The sequence below is a fragment of the Littorina saxatilis genome, linkage group LG12, assembly GCF_037325665.1.
Source record: "Littorina saxatilis isolate snail1 linkage group LG12, US_GU_Lsax_2.0, whole genome shotgun sequence".
In the NCBI taxonomy this organism is placed as follows: domain Eukaryota; kingdom Metazoa; phylum Mollusca; class Gastropoda; order Littorinimorpha; family Littorinidae; genus Littorina; species Littorina saxatilis.
The window spans coordinates 60,526,946-60,550,999 of record NC_090256.1 but is presented as its reverse complement, the minus strand read 5'-3'; the positions used below and the strand labels follow the sequence as shown (position 1 = coordinate 60,550,999).

Sequence of the window (24,054 nt, the reverse complement as noted above, 5' to 3'; positions counted from 1 at the left end):
CTCATTTCTACAAGGAAGATAACTTTGAAAGTTTGTAAAGGCACCGGGAAGTAGACTATCATGTAGACCTATCGATATTCGCGGTTCTGCAAAGACACGTACAGCACAGATTGACCCAAAAAAATGAAGTGAGGACATTATTTAACAAAGGTATCAAACGTCCCTTTTTTTTTCCAGCGTGCCATGGTGTCCGTGTGCTTTTGTGTGCTTGTCAGTGTTATTAAATATGTTTTCATTTTGGAGTTGATACAGAAACTATTGTGGATCCAAGCCAAACATGAACGGTCCACATATCGTGGACAACTTGGTACTTTTGACATAAAAATTTGATTTATTTGGTAATCCTTTTTTCAGCCGATCAGGATCAAGAGATCTATATAATATTAATATGTGTGGATTATAGTACGTTTGATAGTGAAAGATAATATATATATATGGGACACTGGAAGGTAAAGTACAGAAACAGAATCCACCAGTTTCTCAGACGTACCCTGTCTGACTTTTCAGATAATATTAATAGTTATAGCACATTTATTATAATAAATTTTTATATATAAAAAAAAAGTGCTCTCTATAATAATAAAAAATAATATTTTTTCATATTTATTGAAACAACACATTTTTTGTTTCCTCTCTCTTTTGCTCTGCTAAGAGATTTTAACAAATCTCAGAAGAAAGTCTCTTCTGACTTTCAATTGTTTCTTTCACAACTTTTGATATTTTATATATAGCACTTTCCTACAGCACGATCGAAGCTTTTTATGGTGGTAAAAACAATAGATATACAAATACATGTACATTTTAAATAGAATTTACATTATAGTGTCTTTAGTTTAAGGCCAAAAAGAAAAATATGTTTCCAGTAACCCGACCGACCCTATTTTTAAGCGCCGACCCTACAAGTTTTGTTTCGCTTTTCGCACACACACAAAAAAAATAAAAAATATGAAGTCAAGTATACTTTATTTAGTTTCAATATATCTAGGTCAAAAACATGTGCTAATAATTGTAAGTAAACTAAGGAAGCGTTTAAAAAAACACGTAAAAAGACGTTAACAAAACGTAAGAAAAAGGTAAAAAAAATAAATACAAATAAAAAGAAAAATTACAATTTTTTTTTTTTAAATGACCGACCGATCCTATTTTATTCGGCGATGTTACCGGAAACAGACATTTTTCTTTTTGGCCTAAGACAAAAAAGTGAAAAATACACATCCATATCTACCTTTCCAAAATGACGTCACAAGCCATGGTCGAGGGCAAAACATAGGCATGTGACAGTTACTCTAAAAAACTCAATGGTTAAGCTCCTTTTATAAGGCGCAACCATTGATTTAAACTTTTACAAACTGAACACGTCCTCAAGAGTTTGAAATCTCCCAAAGCTAGTTCTGGAATCCTTGTGTCAGAATTGTAGATGTTTATAACATCTGCCCCTTGCTATATTCGATGCAGCTATTATTACTACTTTTATTATCATGATTAATTTATTATTAAATTACATATTCTTACCCAATTCTCATAAATGCATTGACTTCAATCTCACATGCTAGATGTCGAAAAACTACTCAAATTACCTGCCCTTGCAAGGGTGGTAACCAAGCTAAAAACAGACGCCATAGCCGTTGCTATGCCCTGTCCCACCTGGTTACCCATAACCCACCGCGCACCACGTGAGCGCCGGCATCCAGAATAATCATTCTCGACTTTCGACGACACACGTCAGACGTGCGGAATTCGTCTGCTCACTTGGCTTTCCCTAGCCCTTGTCTTTGTGACTTTATGGGCTTGGGGGGGGGAGGGGCCTTTACCTGTTCGCCTTTCTTTAGGTGAGACCTGCCCTTTTTATTGAATTGAATTGTTGTTTGTTAGCTGCTTGTTTACAGCCGCTTCAGAAATGTACTTTTCTGGTGGACTAAGATTTCGGCCATTTCAAGATGGCCGATAGCAAGCAGTTTGTTTGTTCGTTCATGGGCTGAAACTCCCACGGCTTTTACGTGTATGACCGTTTTTACCCCGCCATTTAAGCAGCCATACGCCGCTTTCGGAGGAAGCATGCTGGGTATTTTCGTGTTTCTATAACCCACCGAACTCTGACATGGATTACAGGATCTTTTTCGTGCGCACTTGGTCTTGTGCTTGCGTGTAAACACGGGGGTGTTCGGACACCGAGGAGAGTCTGCACACAAAGTTGACTCTGAGAAATAAATCTCTCGCCGAACGTGGGGACGAACTCACGCTGACAGCGGCCAACTGGATACAAATCCAGCGCGCTACCGACTGAGCTACATCCCCGCCCCAGCAAGCAGTAACTTAGGGCTAGGCAGGAAGTGAATAAGGCTGTTAGCCCTTTTTAGAAACCTCTGTGCGGGTCGTTCCACCCTTCAAGTAGTACTGCTTTTGTAGTAGCTGTTCGTGCGGATAAGGTTTCGTTTTTTCTTCCCAGCCCTCCTCTCCTCTTAAGGAGAACCAGTCAGTGTCTTCCACTTTCGGGGGACTTAACGATGAAATATGTGTTTATTTCTCAGCTGTTTGAGGCACGATCGGCCTGCCCACTGTGGCGGCGTACTCCTTGGCAGCTTCGCTTAATGGCCAGTTCGGTTCAGCCCTTTTTTGCCTCTGGTTGCTCTGGGTTGTTCGCGAGCATCCTCTCCTTTTGGGAGGGGGGGCCTGCTCCCTACCTACCTCTGACCACTCTGATTACCTCCGGTATTTCTCAGTGTGTTGGGGGATGGGGGGGGGTGTGTGTTCCTGCTTCGCACCGTGGTCTGGTGCAAATGGCCAGTTCGGTTCAACCCTTTCTGCCTCTGGTAGTACGGGGTTGTTCACGAGCACTCTCTCCGTTGGGAGAGGGGGCCTGTCTCTGCCCGCTCTCCTTGCTTTTAGCACAGCTGAGTCGGGCATGCAGCTCCCTTACCGTTTGGAAGGGGGAGTGGGGGGGGGGGGGGGCACGGTAAGTCACAGCCTGGGCTGGTTCCCACTCTGCCTCAATGGGGGCAGGGGGATGTGTCAGTGGCCCACCCTTTCCCGCCCTCTGCGCAGGATCGGGTGGGGGCTGTGACGGCGGCCCACCCTTTCCCGCACTCTGGGCGGGATCGGGTGGGCGCTGTTGGACTGTCTTTTCAGTCTATGCCTCTATTGTCCTTGCCCGGCAACCGCCCCTCCCCTCGGGGTGGGTAGGCGGTGGGGCTACTGGACTTCAGCAGGTGGACGGGTGGGGGTCGGCCGTTTACGGTTTGCGTCTCTCCCCCATCCAGGGGTTTACTGCTGTGACGAGCCACCCCCCTCCCCATCTGGGGCGCGGAGTGGCTCAAGCCAGTCAGCACAGCCGGGGTGCCACGTACGGCCTTTCCAGGCTACGTTACATACTCCTCCTCTGCCCCATTTGGGGCAGGGGGCTGTGATAGCTGCCCGCACTCGTCGCGGGTTGGTTCAAAGTGGTCAGACCGGTTTTGGCGGCTGGGGCCAGTCTCTCGCAAGGCGGTCGGGGAACAATGAGCTTGGCTCTCCTTTGTTCTCGGCAGGGTATCTCACACAGTGGTCGGGGAACAATGAGCTTTGCTCTGCTTTGTTCTCGGCAGGGTATCTCACACAGCGGTCGGGGAACAATGAGCTTTGCTCTGCTTTGTTCTCGGCAGGGTATCTCACACAGCGGTCGGGGAACAATGAGCTTTGCTCTGCTTTGTTCTCAGCATGGTGCTGTGCCGGCTGCCTACCCCTCTACCCCCTTGGGGTAGGTGAGCGGTGGCGGTGGCAGGCGGAGACAGAACATGCTCTTAACTCTCCAGTCTCCCTTTCTTTGTGTTCTGACACAATGGATTGTGGGGACTCGGACTACAGTATCGCCTTACCAGTGGTCATTGTCCTCAGCCAGCATCCGTCACCCCCCCTCCTCGGGGTGGGTGAGCGGTAGGGCTACAGGACGTCAGCAGGTGGACGAGTGGGGGACGGCCGTTTACGGTTGTGTCTCTCATTCAGTCTTTCCCCCCTCCAGGGGTTACGGCTGTGTCGAACCACCCCCCTCCCCACTCGGGGCGCGGCGTGGCTCAAACCAGGCAGACTGGTTCTCAGCACTGGGATGCTTCTCTCGCACAGCGGGTGGGGTACGGCTGGCCGGGCTTGGCTTTGTCTCGTACCCCCACTCTCCCTCCTTCTCGGCAGGGCGCTGTGCCAACTACCAACCCCTCTCCCCCCTCACGTCAGGTGGGCGGTTTGGGTTGGCAGGCAGAGACTGATCACACTTTTCACTCTCACTCTTGGCGGTGTTATCGGCAGGAGTTTTAGTGCGATACCTCCCCTGTCTCCCCTCCTTTTGTGTTTTGACACAACTGCTGGTCGGGATTCGGACTCCTCGGTTGAGGAGGGAGAGTGTGTAGCGCTGCCTACTGCTTCTAGGCTTGCTATGCAAAAAGCGGCTGCTGTGGCAGCTTACTTTTTCCCGGATGGGGTGGCAGATTCAGAGCAGGGTGTCTCTCTTCCTCCCTCTTCCGCGGATGACTTTGGGTTTACGCGGGCTTTCTCGCAATCGTTTTGATTTGCCGAGTCTCCGGTGATTACCTACCACATCTCGCAGCTCTTGGCTTGACCCGCACCTCAGGGTAGTGGTCTTCAGCCTACACCTTTCCCGCTGCTTCATGCGCATGGTCCTGCTCCTCCTGCTAGCCAGTGGCTGGCTTCTGGGTTTAAGGCTGCTTCGTTCTCACTTTTAGTGCGGAAGAAGATAGGTTGGAATGTCAAGTCTCAGGATCTGATTCAGACATTTTCGTTGCCAGGGGCTAGTTTTTCCGCTCCGCTGGAACTAGTCTCCTGGCTTCACAAATAGACCACAGGGAACGTGGGGTTTCGTGATGTTACTCCTCCCTCTCCTCTCTGGAGGAGGTGGGACGGCATGGTGTAGAGTTATCTGCTTTTGCTGAGACTCTCCTCTGTGCTCTCATACGAGCCATCTTATCCTACCTGGACTCTTTTGGTTTAGGGAGGATGCCTCGGATAGGGCCGTAGCCATGCTGCTGTCAGCTCTGGCTAGGGTCATCACCGAGCAGATGAGTTTGTCAGTGATGTTCTATGCCCACACTGTCTTCACCAGGTGTGATCTCCTTCTTTTACAAGGGGTTTGATTTCACACCGGTTACAGGAAGCAAGGGTCAGGCTTTTTTCGGGGTTTTGTTAAAGCCTACTCAGAAGCCACAGTCTTGCCCTTCCTTCATGGACAAGTAGCAGCGCATTGATGCGCTCCCGGTCACAAAGTGGGTGTTTTGTTCAGTGTCTCCTCCCTCTCCAGGGGAGGTGGGACGGCATGGGCTAGAGGTATCAGCTTTGGCTGAGATTTTCCTCTGTGCTCTCACACAAGCCTTCCTTATGCGTTCCTGCAGACAGGAAGTGGCTCCGTTTTTGGAGAGCTATTCGTCTGTGGACGACTTCGGGGACTGGTTGATCTTTTATCAGAGTCAATCAGCTTGCCAGCTGCACTTTCAGATGGTGTTGAACCAGGCTTTTTGCCAGGCTTTTTGCCTGGTGTTCTCAGTGAACCAGGCAAAATCCGAGCTGTCCCCATCCCAGGTGTTTTACCTGGGCATGCCGTTCGACACTATCTCTTGGAAGGTTCGTCCTTCACAGGAGAGAATAGAGAGGCTTTAGGCTCTTATCACTGCCAGACTGGCACGAGAGCAGACCTCTGCGAGGTCCTTAGCCTTGTTCCTCGGTCAGACGGAATCGATGGCTATGCTGGCCCTCGAGTCTTTTATCAAGTCTCTTTGGGACTCGGCCTCACAGGTCTGGGACAAGAGGGTCCTCCTCCAGGGTGGGTTCCTCCACGCGAGTAGGTGGCTGTAATCCAATTGGATCGCTCAGGGCGTTTTCCCCTAGCTTTGTTCCCCCCCGGACTTAGACCACTTCATGGATGCGTCTCTGTCTGGATGGGAGCCTACATTGGCAATTGCAGTCTTGAGGCTGTGGATGTAGACTCAACTCCTTGGGCATCTATATTGCCTGGAGTTAGGAGCAGTAGCTCTCAGTCTACTAGCCTTCGTTAGTTTCTGCAGGACAGGTTCTCTCAGGGACATAAGTAAGTTCCCTCCGCCTTTAGGAGCAATCTGCATTTATGAGAATTGGGTAAGAATATGTAATTTAATGGAAAATGTCAATAGTAAATTTTCATTTGATTAATATACTTACCCAATTCTCATAGTTAATACCCTCCCATCCATCCCCGCTACTTAATTTCCTAAGGGTTTTTGAGAAGTCTCGAATGATTATTCCGGATGCCGGCGCTCACGTGGTGCGCGGTGGGTTATGGGTAACCAGGTGGGACAGGGCATAGCAACGGCTATGGCATCTGTTTTTTAGCTTGGTTACCACCCTTGCAAGGGCAGGTAATTTGAGTAGTTTTTCGACATCTAGCATGTGAGATTGAAGTCAATGCATTTATGAGAATTGGGTAAGTATATTAATCAAATGGAAATTTACTATTGAAATTTTCCATTTTCAGCAACATGGATGGAGACAAGGTTGAGCGTCTGAGGGAGAGGCTACTACAATGTCCTGTGTGTATGGATGAATTCCATGACCCTCGTCTTCTGCCCTGTCACCACACCATGTGCAAAGAGTGCATCAACCGTCTGCTTATCTCCTCCACCTCAGGACGCATGTTTCGCTGCCCACAGTGTCGTAGAGATGTCTGCGTTCCAAGAGGAGGAATCGCAGAACTGCCTGTCAACTTTTTTGTGCGCAGTCTTCAGGATGAGCTTGGGGATGAAGTAGAAGTGGGCCCGTGTCAGGTCTGCCAACGAGGCAGTGTTATATCGCAGTTCCACTGCATCGACTGTGACCTTGACATTTGCCGCTTCTGTATTCACGAGCACCGCCTTGTGCAGCACAAGGATTCAAACCAGGTGAACATCTTGCGAATGGAGGTAGGAGGCCCAGCTACCACGATCTCGGGGACGGCCAACAAACCTTGCAGCATTCACACAGAGGAAGTGGTTCAGCTGTTCTGTGAAACGTGTCAGCACCCTGTGTGTGTCAGCTGCAGCTGTGGAGAGCACCGCAAGCATGTTGTGCTCCCTTTGGGCAAGAAGCTACACAGCTCCAGAGAGCACCTGCAGAGGAAACTGGAAACACTGACCCGGGAACGCAGGGCTGTGCGAGCATGGCTGCGACAGATTGAAGGAGCTGAAATAGAGGCCAGGGACAACACAGCAAGAACTCTGGCAGCTGTGCAGTTTCGCACTCGAGAGCTGCACGCCCTGGTGGATAAAATGTCAGCGGCCGCAATGGACAAAGTACACCACGAGGAGCAACAGCAGCTTACCAAACTTGCAAGCTGTAGAGGCCGACTGGTGAAGCTTGCTCAGAGGCTAGATCTTGGTGTGGGTTTCCTTCGCGGCCTGCAAGAAGGAGATGTCTGCCTGGAACTCTTGGACGCGTTCAAGACGTTTTCCTCAGATCTTGAGGAGCTACGCAAGAATGCTACTTCACAATCGTCAGTGCAGCTGTGTGATCAGAAATTCCTGGCTGGCCGCCATCTACAGTGGCGAGGGTATCTTGCTGCCACATTCGGTTCGCTCCGGGCCCGGTACTCTTTCTTGCACCTTGGAAACGGCAGGCCTCCCCTGTTGTGGCAACTGTGGAGGAAGATCACCTGGTCCCAAGCGTTGGTTATGATGATGTTGCTTGCCATGATGTACACTGTGTTCACACTGTCTGCAGCTTGCTACAGCTCCCCTGCAGACCATGAGGGCATCCTCATTTTGGTGCTGGTGACGTATTTGACACTCTCCGGCTGCTTTGCGTACAGGAAGTCAAGATGGCGCCACTCTACTGAGTGAACATCTATCCATAATTCAAAGCAGCTCAGAATTACCAGTGAGCACTCCAAATGTTAGAAATTTGTGTCATAATGACAGTAGGGCTTTGTTATTTTATACAAAACTAATTGAAGAAGCTTTCTGATTAAGTCTTGTGAATGTTCTGCATTGTGATTCATCCAGTCCTATGTAACAGTGATACACTAACCTTTCTTGTATTCATATCAAATCAGTGGAGGCGAATTCAGTATTAGAGCTGCCTTGTTTTGTTTAGCGTGTGCTGACAAAACAAGCCCCGGCTCGTCAACCGTTAAACGGTTTGTCTTTCGCCGCTAGCCTGCAGGCGAGTTGCCGTTGTTTATCTCTGGTGGCCACTGTTTATAATTCAGAATCTCGGAACCGAGTCTCAGTAAAAACTCTTGGAGAAGTCTGCAAAGCGAAGACCAGAGCATTTTTGCTATGTATGTGGGGGTTTTGCAGACGACATTTTGAAGCATACGCGTTGCCATGACTGCATCGAAATGTTGTATTAAAAACTTCGATAAAGTATCTCAGTTGCACATTTTAGCAAGGTCAATCATTATGCTAATTTAAAATCGCTTCAAGCACTTATTGATTAAAACCAAAACTGTGAAATATAATCTGTTAACACTTTCTTTTATCTATCTAGAGAGTATTGCCAGGATGGTCACGTGCTTCCGTCTTAAATAAACGGGATTATGTGTGGATGAATCATTGCATTCAAGTGGCTGTAACACAGGTTAAATAGCAATCTGTTTAACAGAGCTAAGCACTGCCTGTAAAGCACACAATCTCCCCCCCTCCCCAGCCCCCAAACAGATAAAAAAAATAATAAAAGAAGATGATTTTAGAAACAGCAGCCGGATAGAGGCCCGGGGGGGGGGAATTAATGATTGGAATTTAATTATAATTGGATAGATGCGCCGCACTGCCAAGAAAATATATGCATCTGTGTTAAAATTGTCAAAATGGATTTCCAACTTATCATCAGTGATCAGAAATAATTATGTAGACTGTGATAGATGATCAATGTAGGCTATATATTATATCTCTGTTATCATGCCCTACTGACTCAACAACACAAATACTTGCTGAATATAATATCTCTATTTGAAAGCATATCCAAAGGAACCTTTTGTCTCTGTTGATAAATATCGAAGTTCATTGCATTATCTTTACTCTAGACTTGTATTTCTCTGTCAGAGCACATGTATCGTCTGCTACAGACACCCAGCAGTAAGAAAGCATAGGCTCTAGCTGAATACATTTTATTTTTTTCTCGTCAAAAGTAGAAAATACATTCATTCGCAAAGAAGAACTAGGGTTTAGATGAAAAGGTTAGTCAGTGTAATATCATATATATCACCAATAGCTTAAGGAAGATTTTTAAGAAAGTGCTGATTGTGTTTTTTGTGGTTAGGCCTATCTTTTATCGCGAGTTCAGTAGCGGCTCGGTTACGCCGGGACCAGCATTAACTGAGTTCACACAGAACTATTCTCAGCTGCACTCAACATGGAAAAAACCCTGTGTTAATTGTTTCAAGACAACCACATTTTGTAACACTACTTTGAAACTTCTGCTTCTTGTCATCATTATAATCATTGCAAGGGCTCCAGGAACTGATGTTAAACAAAATACACTTAAAACCACGTAAATGTTACAGGAAGGCGCCTATGGTGCCACAGATTTTCTGCGGCAGAGTCTCTGCAGCGGCTCAGCAGCTCGCGGCCGCCGTGACCTTGCAGGGCGCGAGCATCGAAATTTGCGCGGAATATTCAAAAAGCTTAAACCACACTCACTTTTTTTTCTTGAAAACAGCATAAATATTGTTTTAAGCGTAATAAGTTTAATCTGAATGTATGCTGGAGGTGTAAATGCACTAACATGCATATTTTGTTGCTTGTAAGATGTAGTGATCACTTACAAAACTTTGACAAGTTTGGTCTTTCGGTTGGCGGTGTAATGTGATTCTTATGTACCGGTTCGACATGTAGGAAACAGCAGTATTTAACGGATTTCTTCCGCATTGAATGTTTCTTTGTGCAATCAGTATAGAAGATTGCAGAGAGTGTATTCTGATGATTTAAAATGTGTGTATTATTATTAAGCAGCCCTGATAGTACTGACTATGTCTCTTTCTACTAAACTGACTCAGTGTGTGACTTCTTAACTGTGCACATTTTCAGCCAGAAATTCATTTCTCTTCCTTGTCTTGCTTGCAAATTTGTTCTTTCCTGGCCGAGCGATAACATAAACACCCTGCCAAGGGTTGTGTTCTGCAATGTTTTAGAGCTCGGAAAGGCAGCAGAGGGCTTGTCGTCAGCTTTCTCTAAATGGATTGCTTGAGGGCTAATAAGGAAGGGATACTGCTATATCAGTGGTGGTTGTTGACATCTTGTATATATACAGCTTGCTGAATCCTAATGCATGGGCCAAAGAAGGAAACTCGGCTCCACTGATTTGATATGTGATTCTTAATTTTGGAAAATTTATAGTCTGTTTCGAATTTGTTCAGTGCTGGCACCACTGATGTTTTGTTCTGCTCATTTCCACAGTACAAGTGCTGTGGGTAATCAGTGGGTTTTTTAATGGAGGTGTGTAGTGCATTTGATTTTATGGGAATCAGTTTTGAAGAATCGTTGATGGGTATGCTTATTCTATGTATACCAATTGATGTGCTTATTTTCTGCCGTGTTTCTCCCCCCCGCCCCCCCTTTCCCCGTCGCGATATAACCTGTTACCTTGAACGGTTGAAAACGACGTTAAACACCAAAGAAAGAAAGATTTTCTGCCGTGTTATTGTATTGCCAAAGCGAGACTTGCTTACTTTTTTCACACAAGTGGCTAGAGTAGATCTATGGTCTAAAAGTGATTTGATTAGAATCAGCTTCAAAAAAAGTATGAATGCTAGTTAATTAATATAACACATTTTTTTTATATAGTTTTGAAAAGGGTATTTAATCATGTATTGAGTTTAACCAGCTTCTGAAAATAAGCTGTACATTTTGTTTTGATTTAAATACATGTTGAATTATTATTTTAACTGCTTTTTGTTGTCTTATACGTTATTACTTTTTAGCATACATCACCATTTTTACCTCACAGTCACAAACCTATTGTAATTATAGATTAGTGCCATTAAATGTTTACAGTGCCTTGTTATAGCTTTATTGTTGTTGAACTTGAAGAGTTTGTGTACAATTATATATATGTTGCAGAATCAAAAAAGAAGAATTACAGGTTGTTGGAACGTTTAATAATTGACAAAACGAAAACGTTACATTCTCAGAATATAGACCCAGTGGTCTTTTTTTTCTTCCAAATTTTTTTATTCAAATAAATAACTACAAATAACAATATCTCATACAATGAATTAAATACAACTTATCGAGTACAACAAGCTAAATTTTTTAACGTTTTGTTTTTCGAAGTAGACAAACTATATGAGACAAATAATGAACTTATCTCAAAATCCTCGATGAATCTTGCTTGCAAATTGCTGGCGAGGTACTGATCAATGACGTAATGAATTGACGATTTTGAGATAAGTTAAATTTAAAGACCACTGGGTCGAGTCTTACTATAAATGTAACTTTTTGTTTTGTCAATAATTAAACGTTCCAATAACCTACAATTCTTGTTTCTTTTTTGTATTCTGAGTATTAGAGCGTTACTCCGTTGGCAGTCAATCTGGCTTTTTAATTATATATATTGCATGAGGGGGGGGCTTATATAATTATGGTGTGCATTGCGAAGTGCAGTCCACCATTTTTGGACAATTCAACCTATTTCTTTGTGGCATAACATTTACAGTACTACATTTGTATTTTGCCATATTGTTTATATTTAAGTGATTGTTGTGGAGTGCATGTACATTTCTGAGTGAGCGTTGTTTTTGTGTCTCAAAATGTCAGATTACATGTGACACTTTTATGTTTATATTAGTGTAATTAATGCAGATCTCTGCAAATCCTTTCATCAACTTCAATGGGTTTTTTGCAATTTTTGTAAGATGAGGTTTTAGTGTCTAGTTAGAGGATTAGAACTTGTTTATGTGTGATTGATCAAGGCATTTAAACGTTATTCCTCAAGATTTAGACAAATCGGTGTAATTTGTTAAGTGTGATTCACAACCAGTGTATCGCATCTAATTCTGCAAATTGTAACAAAATCTTCTTGTAAGAAGAATATCATGTTTTAAGATTTGAGTTTTTGAATAAGGAAAAAATTTTTTTGTATGTCCACATCTTTGATCTTGACTTTTTTGTTGTGATATACTTGCTTGAAGTTGAATAAAATAGGGACTATGTTATATTAATTTTGTTTGTCTTTAATCAGATCTGCTTCTATTAATCGTTCATCTACGAGGTGGCTGTGACTGATTTTCAGCAATATTGCAGCAGATGCATGTTTACAAAAGCTTCAATACATGTGAATTTGATATCATTTTTGTGTGCTGTTCAAATCTGTGCGTGTGTGTGTGTGTGTGTGTGAGCACACATGCATGTTATATAAATTGCTTTAAACCCCTCTGGCTATGGTATATCTAATGAAGAGTATACTTTTTTTCATCCTTGAATTTTGCAAGATTTGCACAGCTTTTTGAAAACCTCAATACAAAGATGCACTTCTTAGTTTAAAGATGCACTTCTCAGTTTAAAGGTGAAACTGTTATACTCAAAATATGAAAACAAAAATAGCAACACCATGCATACAATCATTTTTATTTAATTTTTTAATCTAAAGTAATGTTTGTTATTCTTTCAACATGATATGGCTTGCTAAACAATATTTTCAGTCAGTGGGACTGTATTAAGCATCTTTGGACACAGCAAAATGTATCACTCGCCATTCCTGTTCATCTGTTTCATAAGACTTCTAAACAAAATCATTAATCATAAAGACAAAGTACAGTATAAAACAAAATCGAAGTAGTACAACTGGCCCATTACAATTTAAACAGGTTCTATTATAAGAGTCCCACCACCTTCCTGTGCTATTATTAATATTTTACCAAGTCTAGACAAAATTAATAAATAAGAGGTTATGTGTGTAGGTTCATCTGAAATACAAATCTAAAGGGTTAATAATACACATACTAAACATGCTAAACTGGAAACAAACTTTCTGTCAGTCCATGTCTTTCTCAAAATAAAGTACATGTATAACTGATTAAAAAAAAAGCACTCAATTGCTTATGTTAGGACAGGGAGATGTTGAGATGAGTTTAAATGTGTTATGACGTACGTACATGTATGTAAACGGAACCCGGTTCTTTTGTGAAAATCACAAGAGTCTGTTGTAGTGCAACCCCACCTCTTGTGTTTAGGCAACACGAGTCGGAGAAAAACAATCGTTAGCAAGGCTCCCCACCGATGCTTTACGTGTAGGGTCCAGGGTCCCCCAATTATATTTGTATCCGCCGCAGAATTGTAGAGGGTCCCAATATCAGCAGGACTTTTGGCAGTTCTATGAGACCTACACAAAAGTGTTATTTGTCATGTCAGTTTGATTTATTCTCTAACTTGGGGTCGGTAGTAATCTGGTACGACATTTCCGCAGTCTTCGAAATACAGCTAAATGTACGTTCTTGTCTATTCTGTATGGAAACTAGCAGACATCATTACCGACGTAACACAACTTTAATGAGTCCTGAGACCCGCTCTTCTCAAGTTTAGTGTGAACTGGGCTCCCTTCAAGAGTTTCTCGTACATGGACATTTTTTCGGCTCCAGTGCATATAGGACGCAGGGACGCACAGTTTTGGGTGCCCCGTGTTGGAGGCCATGAAAATTCTGGCAATTTCTGTAAGTTTAAGGTAGGCTTTTGGCCTGAACTTTAAGATTACCTTTTTACAATTAAAAAAAAATCTGTCTGTCGACATAAAACTACTGGTTTCTTCTTGTTTGATTAATAATTTGCTTGTGTTTTCGAGAGAGTGAGAACGCATTTGAATTATATTCAGTCCATTATATTGCTGAACTTAGGTGTTTGCACTGACAAACATACCTGTTTGTTTTCTTGTCCAAAAAGTAGTGTTGACTGTGTTTTGTATGTTGTGTATATCACATGTATAACATCAAGTGTGTGAGGAAATCTTAAAATATGCATAAACGGTTGAAAACTGACATCATTTATTGACATAAAGCTGCTGTTATTTATGCCCAAATCTAGATTCCATTGCATGTCAGATATTTTTGTGTGCAAAATTATAGAGCAGCGTTTGAAATTTTCTCAAACTAGAAAGGCCCATATTCAATAAAGTTAAAGCATTATTGTGGGTATAGTTGTTTTATTACCAGATATCAAAATTCTTAATTATTATTTTCATAGACCCATATCCTGTTTCTTGTAATGGTAAGCCAGTTAAATTGTATGTAATGCTATACAGTTTCATCATACTTGTAAATGGTTGGACACATGGTAAAAGAAGAAACTGTTATCTCATTCAAAACTAGACAAGCCACACCTATCAACACACGTCAATCCAGCACATTCTTTATGCAGGACACAAAAGCACCCTCAATAAGTTATAACCTATGTACACACTTGAAACGCACACATATATCTGACTTCCAGGGAACAAGCACATGCTTTTCTGACTCCAAAAAGACCACAAGTGGGGTTAATAATGCTGTAGGGACGGTATTTCACTTGCACATACATTTACATTTTCGCGCCAGAAAAACGAGTTCAAACATCATAATGCTTTTATAAATGACCACAACAACAGCTGAACTGGAGTTCTTTATTAAAAGCGTAGCAGAATCATAACTGCTTAGTCACTGAGCTGTCACATAAGATATTAATTAAAGAGTTAAAACTGACAAAGGCCAATGTAATACAAAATTTTTTTAAATAGAAGATGCCAGTCAATGCTGAGGTTGTAACCATATCAAAAGAATGTTCTCATAATGCTGTAAATCTATAGGACAGTTTATTTGCTGGAAGAAAGGAGCCCATGCTGCAATCATGCAATGCTGTTTCATAAATGTAACATGTCATGTGATACCAAGTGTAACCAATAAGATAACCAGAACTGGTCTCTGTGTGTATGTCTCTGTGTTGAGTTCATTGAAAAGCTGTGCAGCTTGGAGCAACTGCTCTCTTCCTAGCTAGTTTCCTTTTATTAAATAATCAACACTGCCAAGTGGGCCAAAGGTCAAATCAAATCAAATCAAATCATGTGACCATGTGAACACAACGGCTAACAATAGCTCAGTGACAGTGCTTGTAGGCGCACAACACAAAAGTGCATAGATTCAGCAGTTTATTCCACGAGCAATATTAAACAAGTTGCGTAAGGCGAAAATACAATATTTAGTCAAGTAGCTGTCGAACTCACAGAATGAAACTGAACGCAACGCAACGCAGCAAGACCGTATACTCGTAGCATCGTCACTCCACCGCCCGTGGCAAAGGCAGTGCCCGTGGAATTGACAAGAAGAGCGGGGTATTCGTTGCGCTGAGAAGGATAGCACGCTTTTCTGTACCTCTCTTCGTTTTAACTTTCTGAGCGTGTTTTTAATCCAAACATATCATATCTATATATTTTTGGAATCCGGAACCGACAAGGAATAAGATGAAAGTGTTTTTAAATTGATTTCGAAAAAAAAATTTTGATAATAATTTTTATATATTTAATTTTCAGAGCTTGTTTTTAATCCGAATATAACATATTTATATGTTTTTGGAATCAGCAAATAATGGAGAATAAGATAAACGTAAATTTGGATCGTTTTATAAATTTTTATTTTTTTTTTACAATTTTCAGATTTTTAATGACCAAAGTCATTAATTAATTTTTAAGCCACCAAGCTGAAATGCAATACCGAAGTCCGGGCTTCGTCGAAGATTACTTGACCAAAATTTCAACCAATTTGGTTGAAAAATGAGGGCGTGACAGTGCCACCTCAACTTTCACGAAAAGCCGGATATGACGTCATCAAAGACATTTATCAAAAAAATGAAAAAAACGTTCGGGGATTTCATACCCAGGAACTCTCATGTCAAATTTCATAAAGATCGTCCAGTAGTTTAGTCTGAATCGCTCAACACACACACACACACACACACACGCACACACGCACGCACATACACCACAACCCTCATTTCGATTCCCCCTCGATGTTAAAATATTTAGTCAAAACTTGACTAAATATAAAAAAAATGACCAAAATTAGCAAACATGTACCTATACAGTCCTAGAAAATGTATCTGTAATAATATTAAAAAAAACACTCACACATTCACTCCCATTTCTAACCTTTATAAATACTTGAGATTTCTAACTAAAGTATACAAAAATAAAAAATTTTAAATTAAAGATCCATAAAAAGTGGATAGAATCTTATGTGAAAAAAAAGTGTCCGTGAATCTTTGAATCCAGGTTTACGTTTTCCCGCCTACCTCCGTAGGCTCAACTGTCGCGCATCTATGTAATGTGTGAACCGTGGTTTTATGGATCGGATGGCAAAGCTGATTTATGAAATGTGTGCCCAATTTTGAAACATATTAGCTATGAAAATTAATGAATCAAAAATGTACGGTAAATCTAATTTATGGGTAGTTGGATCAAAATGCAATATTGTGACATGAAATGTGCCGAGAGGGACATACCACAAATCCAAGAGACAAAAAGCAGGGTCAACACTGCAGAAATAAATACATCAGCAAGGTTTTACAGTGGAAACATGCCACCTACTATAGGACAGTGGAACCCCCCTTTTAAGACCCCCCAGTTTAAGACTCCCCTATTTTAAGACCTTGATGTTTTACATCTTCTATTCATAACATCAATAAATGTACCCCCATTTTAAGACTCCTTTGTTTTTAAGACCTGATTATTCTGGAGTTTTTGGAGGTCAAGGGGGGTTCCACTGTAGCTGAAATGTCCAATTGCAGCAACTGAAATGTCCACGCAGACCATGCCTCCACATTTCAAAATCAAGGCTGGTCACCGTTTTCCTCTTTTACTTTTCTGTGGAACACACATGAAGAACTGCGAAAACTTGCCTACTCTTCTGCTTTCCCTTGAACTGTAGCAATCACCATGAAAATTGAAGAATGACATCACGACACATACAACTAATGCAAGGCACACACATACACTGGAATGACTTTGGTTTGACACGAAAACTAATGCTGCAACAGCTCACGGAAATAGGCACAATCATGTCACAAAAAAGCAGACATGAAATTTCTTGCTGATAGGAACGTGTTTTATCACAGTCGCTTGTCATTAGTCCTGAGAACGAAAGTACATGATCAATAGAAAAAGTAGTGCTGGACGTAAAAATGGTCAAAAACGAAAAATGGAGCGCTCATGTCATGGTGTGATCGGACAAGAAACAGTTGAGTCAATCAGTAGAACCTGCTGGAGCGTGACCCACGGGTCTTGCTGGCCGATCGCAGTCGGTGGGGTGGTCGCTCGCTAGACGCTCGAGGTCCGTTGAGCGCCTTCCGACGATAGCGTTCAGAGGCCATGACAGGCATGGCCCCCTGGAACACGTTCTCCAGTGGAGGCAGGCGGACCGCTAGTCACCTTGACGGGTCCAGCGGTTGGAAGGTGCGCGACAGGGGAGGGGAGGAGTTGAGGGTGCTGAACGATGACGTGCCTGTGGCCTGAGAGATGGTCGTTTTGGACTGGGCCACTGACATTCCGCTCCGCACCTTGGGCAGGCGTGCCAACACGGCACTGAAAATAAAATAGAATTTTGCTGAGGAATGAGAGATATTGAATTTTTTTTATTTTGAGACAAAACAAGTTCTGAACTAATAGATTGTCACACTGACACTACATGGAGATAAACATTAACAAAAAAAGTGCACACAAAAATGGTGACAAATAAACAAATGAACATCAAAATGAAGAAAAACTAATGAAGGCTTGCATTAATGCAAACGCTGGCAGCCAAGGTTTAGGCAAAGCTATGGCATTGTCTCAAAACGAAAGTGATAAGAGTTGTCCGTCCCTGACATAGCCAGTAGCGCTGTCGGCGGGTAGTTCCGGTTGTTTTGTTTACGTCCAAAATGGCAGAACGAGAGAAGAAGATTAGTGGTGGAGGGAAACGTTACTGTGTCTGCTGTTCAAACTACGCGGGTCAAGCAGTTGAAGGGCGGATTGTCATGCGGTTCCATTGTGCAAACACAAACCGGAACTACCTGCCGTTCCAGGGGCGCAACTCTGTCCGACTATCGCGTTAGTTTCGAGACAGTGCTTTAGGTATCAATGACTAACGCAGTACATTTATTTTTTTTATTTATTTTTTTTTTTTAAGGGGAGGGGGGGGGGGGGGGGGGGAGGGAGGGGGGTTACGGTAAACTTTTACTGGGATGTTTGCGGTATACCAAGGGTGTGCATGTGCATCTCTGCATTAGATATATTTTGTTGTGATTCTCCAAACATTCTTGCGGAAGAGCCGATTGTACAAATTTGAATAGGTATGCTTGCGTATTGTATAAAGAGACTGGCATGACTGAACTTTATGCAGTCTGGTATGCATTGTCTCCTTACCTTTTGTGGGGTGGTCCGTGGAAATTTTCCTTCTTCGTCGGTGAGGTTGTGACTTTGTCCCTGGCTGACAGCATGGCTGTGGAGTTTGGTGGACACCACTGACACGAAAATACAAATTCCAAGTTCAAATGTCTGAACATGCACAAAACGAGCAAGAAAAAGGAGTCTATCGGAAGCAAATCATATCAATCAATCAATCAATCGACGGGCGCTGTGGCGGGGTGGTAAGACGTCGGCCTCTTAATCGGAAGGTCGAGGGTTCGAATCCCGGCCGCGGCCGCCTGGTGGGTTAAGTGTGGAGATTTTTCCGATCTCTCAGGTCAACTTATGTGCAGACCTGCTAGTGGCTTATCCCCCTTCGTGTGTACACGCAAGCACAAGACCAAGTGCGCACGGAAAAGATCCTGTAATCCATGTCAGAGTTCGGTGGGTTATAGAAACACGAAAATACCCAGCATGCTTCCTCCGAAAGCGGCGTATGGCTGCCAAAATGGCGGGGTAAAAACGGTCATACACGTAAAATTCCACTCGTGCAAAAACACGAGTGTACGTGGGAGTTTCAGCCCACGAACGCAGAAGAAGAAGAATCAATCAATCAATATGAGGCTTATATCGCGCGTATTCCGTGGAAACAGTTCTAAGCGCAGGGATTAATTTTTTAATTTTTTTAATTTTTATTTTATGCAATTTATATTGCGCAAATATTCAAGGCGCAGGGATTTATTTATGCCGTGTGCATTCACATTCATTTCGGCGCATATCCTACTTTTCACGGCCTATTATTCCAAGTCACACGGGTATTTTGGTGGACATTTTTATCTATGCCTATACAATTTTGCCAGGAAAGACCCTTTTGTCAATCGTGGGTTCTTTAACGTGCACACCACATATGCGGGGATGTCCTTTGCCATTGGCAGTCAGCAAAACGCTGAAACTTCATTCAAATCAACAACAAATTTCACATCTTTTCTGCAGATCTGTACCCAAACAAATTTAAAAAATGGGGCTAAGGTGACCTCAAAGACAGCTAAAAACTTCCCAAAGTTGCCTGCATACATGATTGTCAGAATGAGTCCTCTCTGAAAAACAAATATCTAATGTACAACAGCATCTCCTTATTTTAGTTCAACTTTACCAAAGACACCACTGCCTATATTAGCTACAGAAGGCCGTTGCAGGTGCTTAACTTTAAAGAGAGGTTAGCCTATTCTTTTCAATGCTGACTCCAACCAGGATACACTGAGGGCTACAAGATTTCACCACCATACCATACAGAATTGTGCAATCTGGGGAGCAAATAGTGATCTCAGGAGCTTTAAAAATTATGACAACTGATGGTCAACTTATGTGCAGACCTGCTAGTGCCTTATCTCCCTTCGTGTGTACACGCAAGGACAAGATCAAGTGCGCACAGAAAAAATCCTGTAATCCATGTCCGAGTTCGGTGGGTTATAGAAACACAAAAATATCCAGCATGCTTCCCCCGAAAGTGGCGTGTGGCTGCCTGAATGGCGGGGTAAAAACGGTCATAAAAGTAAAAACCCACTCGTGCAAAAACATGAGTGAATGTGGGAGTTTCAGCCCATGAACGGAGAAGAAGAAGAAAAGGTCCCCTCCTAGTTAATCAAAGCAGACTTGTAAAGTGACTCTCACATGAAAGCGGCATATGGCTGCCTAAATGACGGGGTAAGAACGGTCATAAAAGTAAAAACCCACTCGTGCAAAAAACACGAGTGTACGTGGGAGTTTTAGCCCATGAACGCAGAAGAAGAAGTAAATTGACTCACCTGGTGCCGGGCCTTGTCTGTGGGGTTCTCCACGTGCACCCCCTCTTCACAAAAACTCTGCAGTAGTCCAATCCCTGCATGCAATACATTCAATTCACTGCATTGCAAGTGTGTGAAACTCTTTGAAGAATACTAAATGCAGCAAGACAATTTGGCACAGCTGTCTATATATCAACATCACTCAGTTGGCAAAACACACGCTGCCAAACAAACACTATACCGTACAATTTAAGCTACAGATAACTAGAAATCTGAAACGTATAGACTGCTAACATTCAAAAAAATTAAAAACCTGAATGGTAAGTTTATTGAACATTTATTTACAGGCAAAAGGAAACATTCAATGGGACCTCGATCGTTTGATATCTAAAATTGGACAAACAAGATACACAACATTTTGTTTCCTACCATCTACAAAGAAGCAACATCAGAAGCCAAGTGATCACCCTTCATTATTATTTGTCAGTTGTGTATCCCATTCATCCTCTTTAAAGATCAATAGATTGAGGTCCTAGTGAATGCGTTGTTTTGTCTATAATTCATAATATAATATGATATAATAAGCAATCTATAAACTTCCTTTTCTGTTGTTTAAATATTATTTTTTTTAAATCCTATTTTATTTTTACACATTACTAGAAATTGTCTCCCACAGACACCCACCTCTCTGCTCCTGGCGGTTGTATCTGGTGACCCACTGGTCAAGCAGCAGGTTGTAGTATCGCGGCTGTTCGAAGAAGTGCAGGTATTTCTTGGTGGACGGCGTGGGGAACACCCGAATGAAGCCCCCCTTGCGACTGTCCTCGTCAATGGATTCCGTCAAAATACGGACATCGTCTGGCGTCAAAGTGTCAAGAATACCCTGTAAGACTTGCTGAAATGAAGAGAAGCAACAACAAAATACTATTTATAATAAAATATAAAATAAATGTACAATTAAACTGACATGCTTTTTATTTGGGAAGGCTGTACGGGCAAAATGAAACATGCCAATGCAGGGTATACAACTTTTACCTACCTTTTGTTAATATTCTGCGGCTATGTTGGGCTAGAATGTGACTCAACAGTTACTGCAGCTGACTTCCAAGCCAGCTTTTGCTAGTGCAAATCCTCAGATTTAATAAGAGATTTAATTTTACAAATTGGCATACACCTCAGGTATGAAATTAACTCAGCAAAAAGCAGCAGTATGTGCCTAAGAGGGAGGATGCTTTTATTCTAGGTAAAAGCCTGGTCAGGTCAAAAGTTAGTTGCAAGGTCTTCTTGGACCGTGTTCATGGGTTGCAACTCCCACGTACACTTGTGTTTTGCACGTGTGGGTTTATACACGTAAGACCATCTTTTCCCCGCCATTTATAAAGCCACACTCCATTTTTCAGGGGACATTTGCACGCTGATATACACAGGAAGGAGGCTATTTTCAAAAGGATGACAGAAAATATTGACCTCATCTTGGTGCTTGTGGCAGAAGTAGGCGTGTTTGGCTCGCTCGTCGGGGGCCACAGAATTTGTGAACAGTCGCTTGTCCATGCAGTAGTCGCTCGATGGTGCGCGAGCACTGCAAAGAAAGGGCAATCACCTTCAAGGAGGTTGCTAGGATTTTTTTTCCCCAGCAAAATTATCAAAATGGCCAAAACTCTTTGGGACATTTTTGAAAGTTAAATGCAGTTCTTGGTGTTACCTTACCTCCATTGTAAAACAAAAAAGTTGAGCAGATCTGCACAAATGACAGCAAAGCTTTCCATGATTTGAAAGAAATTTCTGTGCAATGATGACTGCCCCTGAAGATTGAGATGTGACATGTACAGTTACAGTTCAGTGCAAGTGATACCCATAATGAATATTCTAAAATGCAGTACTGCAAACCTTCATTGTCTGTACAAAAGAACTGTGCATCTCATATAAAAGTGAACATAGTAACATTGGCTTGAAGGCTCAGTAAATTTACTATCCTCAGACTATTTTGCAAGGCTAACTTCAATTTGTCTATCCTTTATTAATTATCCACTGGATATTCTAGCAGAATTTGTTACGATACTGTCGAACCACCTCTTGATAACGACCACTTGCCCATTATAACTACCCCAATATATCCCAACGAGGACTTTTTTCCTACGTAATTCACCTTTTTATATCGACCACCTGTCTTATTCCTTGATCAGTCCCTTAGGTGATTGTTATAGACAGGTTCGACTGTATTACCTGAACTGCATGTAGACTTATGACAGTGACTTCCTGTCCTACTGACCCGAGATCTTGGCTGGACGATGAAGGGTGAGGAGCACTGTGCTGGATGTCGTTTCTATCTGGCACTCGGAACCCTGCGATGTTCAGCATGTCACGGATCATCTGCCCCTTCACGTTGATGTCCAGTTGCGAGTTGGAGTGAAGGCTGCAAAACACAGAACATTGATTAGTTAACCTTCGCCAGATGTTGTGGGTTCATATGGACCCAGAAGGGTCTTTAAATGCCGATGTCTCATTAAATAAATGGAATTTTTCAATAAAATTTATAACAAGAAGGGCAAAGCCCATACAACTCACATGCTTGACCTTGACCTTTACATGACCTTGACCTTCAGGGTCAAGGCCAAATAACTAAACCTAGCAATGACATCATACACTAAGAACTGCTTTACACATTTTTCCTACCAAAATACATGTGACCTTGACCCAAGGTCAAGGTCATCCAAGGTCATGCAACACAAAGCTGTTAATTCAAGACATAGGAAGTACAATGGTGCTTATTGGCTCTTTCTACCATGAGATATGGTCACTTTTAGTGGTTCACTACCTTATTTTGGTCACATTTCATAAGGGTCAAAGTGACCTTGACCTTGATCATATGTGACCAAATGTGTCTCATGATGAAAGCATAACATGTGCCCCACATAATTTTTAAGTTTGAAACAGTTATCTTCCATAGTTCAGGGTTAAGGTCACTTCAAAATATCTATACAATCTAACTTTAAAGGACCCTTGCGACCTTGACCTTGAAGCAAGGTCAACCAAACTGGTGTCCAAAGATAGGGCTTACATTGCCCTGTATAGCATACATAGCTAAGGTTGCCATTCTCGATAACTTCAGAAAAAAATGCGAAAATGTGAAAAATGGTCGTTTTTAAGACAACAATTACGGCCCCTGTGACCTTGAACTTGAAGTGAGGTCAAGTTGCCGCACATGTTTTTTGAGATCTTGTAACCATACACCATCAGGCCACATCAGGTGTTGATAGACTTAATAGTGTCCAAGAAATATCCAACGTTAAAGTTTTCCGGACGGACGCACGGACGGACGGACGACTCGGGTGAGTACATAGACTCACTTTTGCTTCGCATGTGAGTCAAAAATGCTTCAGGCCCCCAAACTTCTTTCTTTTTCTAACATTTTATTGAACTTGGTCAAAAAAAGAAAAGGAAAAAACAGGCGACAGGTAATTTCCGGTACTTGTTACTGTAAAAAAGATGTGGGTCTAAGCAAACCCACACCGTCTGCGAAAGGGGTACACATAAGTTTTGCTTCTTTTAGAGTCATGGGTCCAAGAGGACCCACACCATCAGCAAAGGGGTACGCATCTATTTGCTTCTTTAAGAATCATGGGTCCACATGGACCAACGGTGTCTTCCGTGTATAGTCAAAGGCGCAGTCTGGCGAAGGTTAAATCATGGCCACGTGAGGCAGAGCAGACAAGATCTATGGGTGCTTACTTTCCTTTGTTTCCTTGATCACTTTGTTTTAAGTTTTTGTTTAATGTTCTCACCATACTATACAACTTTGTGTACAATTGTAAAACAAAGTTTGCTCATGCAAAATTTGCCTCAGTAAAATGAAACGATATTGACTGCATGTGTGTGCACGCGTCGGTGCACTTTAGTAATGTTGCAAATAACACTATATTTGTCTAAGTCACTGTAATGTGTCTGA

At 42.4% G+C, this 24,054-nt stretch overlaps 2 protein-coding genes across 3 annotated transcripts in view; one reads left to right on the top strand and one right to left on the bottom strand.

The window, feature by feature from the left end:
• The first annotated feature begins 28 nt into the window (after window positions 1-28).
• Window positions 29-12,273, top strand: LOC138982443 (E3 ubiquitin-protein ligase TRIM56-like). Of its 2 annotated transcripts, none has more exons than XM_070355737.1 (2): window positions 29-150; window positions 6,488-12,273. In XM_070355737.1, the coding sequence occupies exon 2, from the start codon at window positions 6,492-6,494 to the stop codon at window positions 7,824-7,826; it is 1,335 nt and encodes a 444-aa protein (XP_070211838.1). In that variant the 5' UTR covers window positions 29-150; window positions 6,488-6,491; the 3' UTR covers window positions 7,827-12,273. The 2 variants fall into 2 exon arrangements, with proteins under 2 accessions (XP_070211838.1, XP_070211837.1); XM_070355736.1 differs by having other exon boundaries at window positions 71-128.
• A 2,287-nt stretch (window positions 12,274-14,560) lies between these two features.
• LOC138982434 (tubulin monoglutamylase TTLL4-like) overlaps window positions 14,561-24,054 on the bottom strand; it is a 32,571-nt gene continuing 23,077 nt past the window's right edge. The window contains exons 13-18 of the mRNA XM_070355714.1: window positions 22,378-22,521; window positions 21,576-21,687; window positions 20,793-21,003; window positions 20,130-20,203; window positions 18,343-18,440; window positions 14,561-17,523 (exon numbers count right to left, since the gene is read on the bottom strand). Coding sequence (XP_070211815.1) covers window positions 17,367-17,523; window positions 18,343-18,440; window positions 20,130-20,203; window positions 20,793-21,003; window positions 21,576-21,687; window positions 22,378-22,521 — 796 coding nt within the window. The 3' untranslated portion in view covers window positions 14,561-17,366. The remainder of the gene's footprint in view (window positions 17,524-18,342; window positions 18,441-20,129; window positions 20,204-20,792; window positions 21,004-21,575; window positions 21,688-22,377; window positions 22,522-24,054) is intronic.